General features: G+C 35.5%; 1 protein-coding gene across 1 annotated transcript; it reads right to left on the reverse strand.

Annotated features, from left to right (window-relative positions):
• Nucleotides 1–1211: 1211 nt before the first annotated feature.
• Nucleotides 1212–10319, reverse strand: LOC107188765 (probable G-protein coupled receptor 52). Its single transcript, XM_015577118.1, has 4 exons — nt 10208–10319; nt 7719–7938; nt 2911–3340; nt 1212–1909 (listed from the first exon to the last, which is right to left on the reverse strand). The coding sequence occupies exons 1-4, from the start codon at nt 10317–10319 to the stop codon at nt 1730–1732; spliced, it is 942 nt and encodes a 313-aa protein (XP_015432604.1). The 3' UTR covers nt 1212–1729.
• Nucleotides 10320–12057: the final 1738 nt, after the last annotated feature.

Consider the following 12057-nt stretch of genomic DNA (forward strand, 5'->3'; position numbering starts at 1 on the left):
TATATAATATATAAAATAATATACATTTTAAGAATATTTTTTATTTGCATTATATAATAGAATTAATTTTTGTCAGAAAATGCTGTGCAAAATTCTTCATCAGACAGTATTTCTTGCTTATGATATATCTGTCCTTCATCGATCTATCATCCACACCTCAATTACCCCATCATCAGATCAACCATACAATATACGCCTATCGTATGATCCTTTGCCTTCATAACAAGCTAAACTGCATCCCAAACGGAGGTTTTTTAATGAAGTTATAGCCATTTACAGAAACGCCTACCTCTTTATGGTTTCATGTCTTTCGTGCATGGCACCGTTTAATGGTCTGCGTTTCTGTAAATGACTATAACTTCGTTAAAAAACATCCGCTTTAGATGCAGTTTGGCTTGTTTTGAAGGCAAAGAATCATTATTTCTGAAATATATGCAAAATTCTGAACACTGTTGTCTATGAGGAACATCCGTTCTCAAATATGAATAAAATTTTACAATTTAAAGGCCCTCTTTCTAAGGGAAGATTTTACGTCTTGGGCACCGAGTTAAATAAAATCGAATGAAAGTGTAAAAATGTAGAAGGTTCAAGCTTTAATTTTCCTATCATTTAAACAAATTCTGACGATTACTAACAAAGTTATGGAACATTGAATCTCAATAATGTTTCACTAGTGCACAAGTGAGGAGATACTCTTGAACAGAACTGTAATTTTCGCACCACTTAGCACCTAATGTTTCAAGAAATATATAAAGCAATGCCCAAGGATAAAAATATATCAAAAGTAAAAGGGTGCTTTGGGGTGTAAAACAGTAATTCAATGCTTTAAACTTGATTTTACGAAAAAAAACACTGTTTTTAAATTGTTATTTTATCAAAACCACACAAAAAAGTGAAGGAAAAAAGGTGCCAAATTACTCTACATACCTTCCTCTATATCCTACATATGTTGTTATTGCACTTCCTTAACACTACACTTGTAATAAATCACTTTCTGAATATAGGTTTCTTGGCATTTTCTTCGAGCATAAAAATTGTTGTCTTTCAAGCCTCAATTTGTTGCTAAATACTTCTGTTTTCGAAAAACCAAGATAGCAGTTTACTTTTATTCATTCCTAGGAACATAGGGACAAAGTTTTATTCATTTTGAACAACGAAAAAATTTGGGGTTTTGGCCAGCTTTTCTGGTCAAATACCTCACTGTGCACCGTAACGCTGTCCGTCCACACTGGCTCCGCCAAATCTCATGTCTTTCCATTGATGTAATGTCGAAACAACTGACAAATGACCGATCGTACCCGTCGATACGCAGCAACAGTGATACGATACGAGGATACGCGACAAATAGATATCGGCCCTCACGCATCGTGTTTCTCTTGGAACTGTTTTTTTTCTTTACCTCGTTTCACATTGCGATGGCGATCGATCCGGTTGATAGTCATGTGTAACACAGCCAAGAAAGCGGAACGTCGTGTTCGTAGCGGGTTTGTTTCAGAACAAAGAATCTCAGTCTCAGCCCCTCGAAGAAGAATCCAAGAGGAACGGCGGCGGCGGATGCTAGTGACGACCTCGAACCGAGATAAAAAGCGAATGCTCTAGGAATGAGAGGCGCGTGTAGTAAACGCTCGCGCGCGCAATGGAAAAGAGTTTTTTCCTCCGGTTCTCGGTAGGCGGGTTAATTTTTTTTTTTGCTTGTTTAGTTGTTGCTTTTTTTTCTTTGTTTGGCTTCTTAATCGTCGTCGTCGAGGCCGAGCAGCTCCGGTGGAAGTCGTCTATGCCGGCAGCAGAGCGTCAGACAGAGAACACGAGCTGCCAACCGAAACTGGGGACTCAGGGTTGCGAGGACCACCGCTTTCCAGAAACTGTTCGTCACTCCTAGCCACACCACCGCAAAGTGAAGAAACGGTACCTGAAGATAACGATGCAAAGAGGGAATGTGAGTTCTGGAGATACCCTCGAAACGTTTACACTCTGAATATATTGGGTTGTTGAATAAGTCGTAAACCTTTCTGAGGTCACGTGTATTGTCACATGATTGTCAACTGTTTCTAACCTATTGCACATAAGTGTTTTGTGTCGTTAGAAATCTCAGATTTCAGGCAATTGTTTACAGTAATAATAAATGAAATTTATGTAAAACATTATAAGTCAGTCAAGTGTTAATATTAATTCGAATGAGTATTTTGTGGTATATATTGCTTTTTTATTTCGAGAAAGGGACAAATGCTACGAAATCTTGTGAAAAAATTTGTTATGGATATGGATCGATATTCTTTACAAACTACTGGTTCCGTCGCTTTAAATATAGACATTTAAAAAATGTTATTATCGAGGTTGACACTAATCGTATAGCCAAAAAATGTTAAGACGATTGGCATAATTCCTCACGTGAAATCGCTAAGAAGCTAAATATTCATCATCGATAGTGATAGACCATTTAAAGAAATATACAGGGTGCGGCATTTAAGTTGACACATGGAAATATCATAAAAACAAAACATTTCATAAGAAAGTATAGTCTGACCAACTCTGAAGCATTATACTGATCGGAGTTGATTAGAAACAGTTCAAGAAAACAAAGTAAAAAGTATCAAAACAATAGACGGGTTTCTGCTTGAAGTGGTGTATCTGAGACTGATTATAATTGAAAAGGGGGTCTTCAGCGCACCGATAATGGTTGAAAAGGCCAAACTTCAAAATAATTATCTATCTAAACGTTTTTTGATAATAAATTTTTCAGAAATTGCAAGCCCCAACTAAAACCTTCACAACACTGCTTAGGGTGATGACCTTGACAACATATTGAAAAATTCTCGAAATCGGAGGTGGCGCCCTCACTGTAAATATTTACCGAATGTAGCAGTGAAAAGGTTAATGAAACCATTTCCGAAAACGGTTCGTTCGGTTTACCTGAGGTGGTCCGTTAACGACAGCGTATATCCGTAGACCGGCCATCGGTGCCCAGGACAACCAGAACGTCATCACCAGGACAAAAGACATGATGTGACTCGGGTTGCTCAAGTTCTCCGAGAGCGCTGTCGCGTACTCTTTGTCGTGGATCAGTACACCGGACCGTAATCGCCTCATCATTGTGAAGATGTAGCAGTAAGTGTAGATGATGGTGATGACCGACGGGCCCAGCACGAGGATCGACAGTGTGATTGTGTACGCGGCCATGTTGCCCCAGTCGAGCATACAGATGAACGCCTCGCGATCGAAAATCGGCTTTTGGAAACCGAGTAGAGGCGGGCAACACATCATCGCCACGCTGATCCACGTGAACACCATCCAGCATTGGCATCGCGTTTTCGTTTGCACGGTCTCGTAACGCAATGGTTTTCTGTGGAACGAAATTAGTTAATTATTCTTTAAATACTTACGAAGCTGTAGGGTTATCGAGAAAGTGCTTGAAAGTTGGTTGCAATAATACACCACGCAATTCCGCGTGGTGTATTATTCGAGAAAGTAGATAAAAATATGTAAGACTTCGTACAATAACGGACAACAAAGCTACCATTTTTTGGGTATTTTTTTATTTTGATTGTTTCTTAATATCAACTTAAAACCTTAGTGTTCTGGGTTTTATACAGCTTGTAATTCTCTGCCAGAATATATAGGGTGTCAAGGGAATAGATGGCTCCTAAGGATGAAAAAGTGTCATATAAACATAGGTCCGGAAACTCTTCCTTTTCGAGATATACAGTCGGTGTCAAAAGTATTCGTACACCCTTTAAAACGGAACAACTTTTTTAAAGATGGTCTAAATGACTTGAGTTATTTTATGAGGTTAGAGACATTGGTTTACTAAATGATGTGTAAAAAAAAGTTTCAAAGAGTTGCAATTGGTCCCAATCGCGAAGAAAATAGTAAAGGTTGTTTTTTACAACTTTTTAATCTGAGGCTATAATGAAAATTTAATAAATACATATCGAAGATCTATGTTGGTTATATACAAAAAAACTAAAGCAAATTAACTTAAAAATGAAAAAAAAAACTTTAAATGCGTTTTTTCTCAAAACGTGATTTTTTTCCACGGGCGCCACGATAAAAACTTTAATTATAGACTGACTTCAAAAATTCTTGCGACATTTTATTTATAATTCACGTCGCTATCGCGTTACCTACGGAGATTAACTGTAGATCATTCACTTTTTTGATGGAGAATGCGTAAAAATATCCGTTTTTTTGCAACATTCTGTTTAAACACATGTCAGGGATCGACGGATTGTTCTTTTGGATTAAGAATAGGTAAGACGATATCCATTAAGATATATTTTAAAAATACTTTTGATTTTTTGACTTAAGGCAATCCTATCGTGAATTCTGATGGCGCCCGGCAAGACTTAGAATTTCTACAGGAGTGCAATGAGTGCTATATATTTGATGCAAATAGTGACCAAATTCAAACAACAAAATTTTTCTTTATTCTTCAAATATGTAGTAATAAGAATCAAGACGGATTTTTATCATATGTTGTTCCATTGTTTTTATGTGAATTCATGAAAATCACGTACTTTTCGAGCGTTTTGACCGGAGGGTACCCTTAAATAGAATGATACCTTTTTCTACTTACTTTTTAATCGAGCGTTTTAAGACGCATACCATGATCAATGGTTAAAGGTCATTCAAGTATGTCGAAGGTCAACTACGATGGAAAATAGATTATTTCAACGAGTCGCTAAGCATAAGATGTTAGATATCACGTGTACTACTTATACCGAAATCGAGCTTCACTTCAAAATATTGAAATTAAAATATCTCCCAAACTAAGTAGTCTTTTGGGTATAAATAGCTTGTTTTTTTATCGGGAATTTACGATCCGCATCGTTTAATGCATAAAAAATATATGATTCCATACAAAATGAATTTGATCTTCGTATGTTCTCTATACTTTCATCTACAGGGTGTTTCATTTAACTGGAAACGGTGGAATATCTCACGAAGGATTAAAGTTATCAAAAAAATGTTCGTACAAAAGTTGTTTGGTACAAAGGGGGACATTACGTGGTATAAATAATTTTTCTATAAGTGTAGTAGTGGGGGAGATATCAAAGTCAAGTTAATTTTTTTAAATGGAACCCTGTATTTTTTTATTTATATTATGATAGTGTTTGTTGAGAAATAAATAATGAACTGCCACATGATATCATTCCCTGTAGTAGGAAGTGATAAATTAGTAAGATTTTAAGATGATTTACGAAACAGGATTATAGTCGCATGCGAAAGAATAACGGACAAGATGTTGAAAAGTGTTGAAAGAGAATTTTTAAACAGAATAGAAACGTGTATTTGTAACGATGGTGAGCATAATGAAGGATAAATGACGTAAAAAATTATTAATTAATTCTTGATACTACAAGTTAGATAGTGGTAAGTGATATTTAAAATCCATTATGTATGCTTAACTCCTCATATTTGCTACAATATTGGTGTTGTTTCCATACCAGGACTATTTTATTAAAAACGCAACAATCGGCCTGGTACGACTAGATGGCACAGTCACGTAGAGCTCAGCTGACCTACGACATACGATCCGTGTTGATCTGACTACTTTGTATTTAATTTATGATATTTTACAACTCGGAATGATATCATGCGGCAGTTCGTTGTATTCGTCTCAACAAACACTATCATAATATGAATAAAAAAATACAGGGTTCCATTTAAACAAATTAACTTGACTTTGATATCTTCCCCACTACTACATATAGAAAAATTATTTATACCACATAATGTCACCCTTTGTACCAAACAACTTTTGTACGAACATTTTTTTGATAATTTTAATCCTTCGTGAGATATTCCACCGTTTCCAGTTAAACGAAACACCCTGTAGAAGAAAACTATTGACACTAGTTTATGTGCCCCTTGACGTCAAACAAGATTAGTTTGATGTATTTGTTGTCTATTGCAAAAATCAGACGAGTTATTCAGGTCGCATTGTTTATACGCCTCGCTCTGTATAATATAATAATAATCTTACTCTATTAGAATAACATAATAAAAGGATAAAAATAATGTTATAAATGTGAAGTTCAGGTTAACTGTTGTTATATCTGATCCAAATGTAAAAGAATATTAAATTGTTTTTGAAATCAAAATGGAAATAATGTAATAAATACAGTTTAGCGGTAGATACCCAAGGTACATATGAAGAATATATGAGAAATAATCGTACACAATTAATACGTATCAGATAATCAAGATATGAAAGGATAGAGGACTTAGATAGGTAGCCTGTTTAAAGGAGGTAGGAGTGGAGAGTGAAAACATGTATATTAGGTTGTTGAAGTAGATAGAATAATAGGCACTATGTATACGTCAGTAAATATCGATCACGCGCGATACTCATGAAGTATTTTTATAATTTCAGACCATATTCTTGGATAATTCATTGCATCTATGTCATTTTTATGGGATAAGATTAGGCAAAATCCGTACCGGTAAAAATTTCGGATAACGTATGAATGAAGAAAAACCTTCAACAATAAATTAACGTAAAGCATTGTGAATTTGACTTTTAACGGAAGTCATGCAATATGACCCATGCCAAATTGAGGGCAAAATCGATGTTGCTGCCAATATGCGCGCAAGGTGTTGTAGCCATAACTTTATAACAGGCACTGGACAAAATTTGGTATTGCAAGTTTGGCTGACTGGGTATATTGGCCATAATTCGTGCGGTGGGCCTCTTGCAGTAGTAGAACATGATTTCTTCTTGATGCCGCTGATGTAACTAACTTAGAACAAGACAAGATATCAGGACACATGACGAAGCCATTAGGCACCTTATACCGTAAATCCACATTGGATGACCTATTCGATGGGCAGCTAAACGCAAAAATGGATACTGTGTATTTTCCAACATATTACAAAAGTAACGCTGGTATGGAGAGCAGATAGCGGAACTGTATTCCAACTGTGTTCATATTCTTAAAATATCTGGAGGCTCTATTAAGGAAACCCAAAGTTATGAATGCAATGCTAGTGATATTGATGATGTGTCTAGTAAAGGAGAGGTTTGACGAAAATGTGATGCCCAGGTCACAAATATCATTAACTGTAGATAAAAAGGAGTTATTGAGAGTATAATTAAAGAGTGTATTGTTTTTTGCATGTGAGAAACGAATAATAGAGCATTTAGATAAATTGAGAGCTAATTTATTTCGCACACATCACTATTCTAGGTTACGAAAGTCCGATTGTATAAATAGTGTACTGTAAGGATTAAAAAGTAAAGGTTCAAGGTGAGATCCCCGGGGAACACCGGAATTGACATTAACAATACTAGCAAAAGGAGTTATTAAATCTAATAATCTGAGATTTGCGAGTGATAAAGCTGTACAGCCACAATAAAAACTTGCTGGATATGCCTTTAGCACGTAATTTCGATAGGAGTATAGAAGGACACACTGAGTAAAACGCTTTGCAAAAATCAATATAGATAGCATCTACCTGAAGACCCTTCTCAATTGCATTGGGTATGTAATTTCATATAGCATTAAATTTTCGTAATTGTACATGCTAAGTTTACTTTCTGTGTATTTTTAATCGAAATATGTTAATAAAAATTATTCAGTGTAAAAACCCTGATATTGGGATGTTATTTCTACACAGACACAAGAAAAACACATATTTCGTAGTGTGGTTCTAACTATTTGATCACCCACCGTAATCATATGAGGCTGGTACAGTATTGATACGATATACGAACGTACCTGATGGCCAAGTAACGATCCACGGAGATCCACATGAAAGTGTAGACGGATACCGCCCAGAGAGTAACTTCCAAATAACCAACGAGACGACACACGATGTCCCCATAGACCCATCTTCGTACAAGCGCCGGGTACACCGAGAGCGGAACCACTAGCAGACCGCAAAGAAGGTCCGCCGATGCGAGAGATAGCAAGTAATAGTTTATCACCTCGGAGGGACCTACACAGCGTAATAATAGTTTATAGTTGCTTCAGATAGTCTATGAAAGCTTAAGTTCCGTGGAGCTTCGTGTTACCCTTGTTACCTCATCTTAGTCACACAGTGGTCCAGAATGAAAATATAGCAGGTCATACGCTTATTTAGCTCAAGCAATAAAACATTTCGAAACTTATAATTTTATTTGAGTAGGCTAATGATTCAATTTTTATTAACTTTGAGGATTTCCTTCAATGACGCCATCATTTACTAACAGTGTTCTTAACACCGTCATGAAAGTTTGAATTTTTAGAAATTTTTTTATATTTTTGTGTGTGTTTGATGATACGAAAGGGTCTGAAGAGAAAATTACCGCATGAGTAAAAAATCCCATTGTTAATAATAAGTTGATGTAACCACTTGAGTTACTAAATTTTGATTCTGGATCACTGTGAGTAAGTGCTCTGGTAAAATAAAAACAGTAACACACTGCCATAAAAGATGGAAAACATGAAATTATTAGAAGCAACAAGCGAATTATTTGGAGGAACTAAATGTTCAGCAGTTTTATGATTTTAGTTTAATTTAGGAAATATTATTTTAATACGAAGTTTATCGATAAATAGTTTAGGTTTCTGGAAATTCTTATTGTCACAGATCAATTTAGAAAAAAAACGAAATCTCTGTTAATTGTCTGTGATTATTCAGTTAAATGGAAACTAAAATTGTTATTGAACGTAATAATTGCTTTAACTTTATTGGTATATTTACTATATGAATATTAATGTGTTAACTTTATTGATAATTTTCTATATTTTCAATACTTTATCGATTATATTAATTATCTACTCTGTCGCCAAAAGTAGCGTGATACATGTTCTTCGGATTTGAAGTTAATATTTTTAGAAAATGACTCGAAATATAAATAAATTATGCACTGAAAGGAAATATGAACCTGATATACACGGTTTATTTTCAACTTAATTTACAGGAAGTTTTATTCATATCCTTTTATTGTACATAACAGTAACAATTCTATAATGCTTTAATTATCATTTTAATGAAACATGAGACATTGCATACACGAAAATATGCGTAAACCGGATAATTAACACCAGAACTACTAAAAGGATGGACTTCACATTTCTTATTTTACTTTACGTTGACCCTTAACACTAGAATTACCAAACCCGTCAAAATGACGGATTGCAGATTTCTTAGTTTACGATTACTGAATTTCAAATATGTATTTCTTTTGGTGGAATTTATATTGGTTTCTAATTTATAAAACATTTTATGTTGTACTATATTATACTAAACTGTACTGAATGTTATGTATATTACTATATTATACAATGTAACTCAGTACTCATTCGATGCTAGTAGTTCTAGTGTTAATTTCAAATACTCTTTATAGTATACTATATTATGTTATAGTCATAGTGTATTATTTATGATATTTTAGTGTACATTCAGCCCTGGTAGTTCTCGTGTTAAATCAATTATTTCTTCTCATTTCTGGTGTCGCCAGTGAAATAGACATAAGTATAGGGGTAACGGCATGATTTATTAAATGAACTCATAAGTTACTTAAGTTTCCCTTCCTTAAATTTACGTCAATCCAAAATATTTTGTAATTAACATAAATCTACAACACGTGCTTTCTTACTAGACCACGAGTGTTTAGTTTATGCGTTTGCCGTACCTCTTAACTTGGAAAATGCAATAGGATAAAAATTTTAATGAATTGTAAGACTAGGTATGTGTTATTACGAATGTAGCGAAATGTCTAGTCCCTACAGAGATCAACATTTTGCTCCATTTTAATTTTTAACACTAGGTTTACGGGACGCGTCATTTTGACGCATTTCGAATGCCTTCTAACCTCGAAATTCTCTATGTGGTATACGTATTTCTATAGCTATGCATTAATTTCAGAGATCATAAATTGTGTATTATATAAAATAAGTTGTTTTTTAAAGAAAATCTGCGGGTTCGTTGATGCGTGCCGTGGAGATATCTACACGATAAATGCCCGTAAACCTAGTGTTAATATTGGTATCGGAATACTGTATTTCCATAAACTTTTGCAGTCTACTCATTACCATTAAACTGAGTAATTCATATTCAATTCAATTATATCATTATCATTGCTATTTCGATTGTTATTTAGCAACCTTTTTAACCGAACATTTGATTTCTAGATCGCCGCTGGTAATCTTATTTCGTAATTAATTACTTTCTATCCTTAATTCGAGCAGGTGATTCGCGTTATTTTAGAGTAGGTACTCACCACGGAAATTAAGGTAGGTGGCGATGATGAGGAGATTCGAGAGGATGATGGCGACGCCGACCACGAAGATGAAGCCCGCCTGCATGAGAGCCTCCAGCGAGGGCTCCTCCATGCCGCCACCCTTTCGAGCTGCATCCCCCCCACCCGCCCTTAGGTGCTGTTGCCCGTCACCCTCTCGCCAAATCCCTCGTAACAGTCAGATGCTAGGCCTTCCTGATAGCTAGGCACCTGGCCTGGCTTCGCCTTCTGACCCACCTCCTTCCCTCGGTACCTGTCCTACCCGGAGGCTGTAGCTTCTTCACCAGAAACGACAAACTTTCCACCGAGATCTTAGGCGAACGTATTGTCGATAACAAGGTCGTAACTTTCAGGATCTCGACGATGGATTGATACAGCCACGTTACTGGAAGCAGAGAGCAGAACCGTTGATGTCTCGGTTTATTTACGGGACGTGTCAGGGAGCGCTGATCCGGAGCGAAACAGTTATCGCGGTAATGATGATTCTTGCGAATGACCGATGCGAAGATCATGGGCGTGATGAAGAGAGGCGTGAGAAGTTCGTTGAGCGTGACTCTTTGATTCAGGAAAGTAGGAATTGGGGCGGTGTAATGTCACGTTGGTTGACAAGGAGAGGTCACAATCCTTGGGTCTTCGATTTTAATGAAACCTTTTCTGATGACTCTAGAGTAACAATAAGTCGACACGTATTTTGCAGTTTTCGTCAATACTCATTTTTTTATGAAGATATTTTATATTTGATTGTTATGATTTCAACAAATACAGAATTAATAGAAGCTAATTGCAACAGCTAGGGTAGCGAAGGTTGTTCCTTTGTATGATAAATAATACGTGTATGATAGTGGTGATTGCATGAAGTAACTTATAAGCAACACACATTGTCTATCATACGGCACGAATTGCTTACAGATGACAAATTGCAGTAGTGGTCCAACAAAAGGCAAAATCGCCAAATGGCCGATTGTCCCAATTTGGTGGCCATGTTGTATTATAGATTGTATCTATCCTCTGTAAGGAAAGTGCCACGCCACAAGTGAAACATTTTCAACTTTTATTTTATCGCGTAAAATAGTTTCTAATACGTAGATTCATCATCAGGAAACGTGTCACAATTTGAAGCCCAATGTTTCAAGGGAGATGGCATTAGTGTCACTTTGTTTAATATTTCCAGTGCTACGTAATGGATCAGTTTCTTTTCGCTGTCTTGAAGAATTATATGTATACTTTCGACTTGCGATTTTGCGCGATATTGCGTCGTACAACAACTGTAATCTGTTTGGTAATTCTATTATATGTTAATTTGTAAACTAGGTATACGAATTTCTCCTCGTAATTTGTAATATGATGCCTCTGGTATCTAACATTTTAAACTTATCTTTGTGTTTTAACTGATAATCAATGTTTAGCCTATAATTAAAGTTGTAGATAATCGTGAAATAAATTAATATGGCTAGGCTGCGATCGAAAGAACATAATTTAATTTCGATTAGCACTCTGGCCTTTCTTGACATTCATAAACTTTTAAATATGACCATTAAATTAATTAAATCAATTTATCTACTGAAAAGAAACGAATATTTTGACATTTGACGGTTTATACAATATGAAGCAAAATTGTTAACACTTTTGTAGGTTATTATTAAATTGCAAGGTTGGATTTACAAAACCAGAAGTCAGTAAATGTATAAAAATTCTCTTCAATATTGTTAGAAACATATCTACATATCTTACAGGAGAGAATTCGATTTTAGTTTGAAGAATTGAAAGTCACTGAGGTAATTAAATTAAGTCTTATTGACCTGTACATTACAGTTACCCAAAAAAATTTGTTC

This window comes from Dufourea novaeangliae, unplaced genomic scaffold (assembly GCF_001272555.1).
Source record: "Dufourea novaeangliae isolate 0120121106 unplaced genomic scaffold, ASM127255v1 scaffold108, whole genome shotgun sequence".
Lineage (NCBI taxonomy): Eukaryota > Metazoa > Arthropoda > Insecta > Hymenoptera > Halictidae > Dufourea > Dufourea novaeangliae.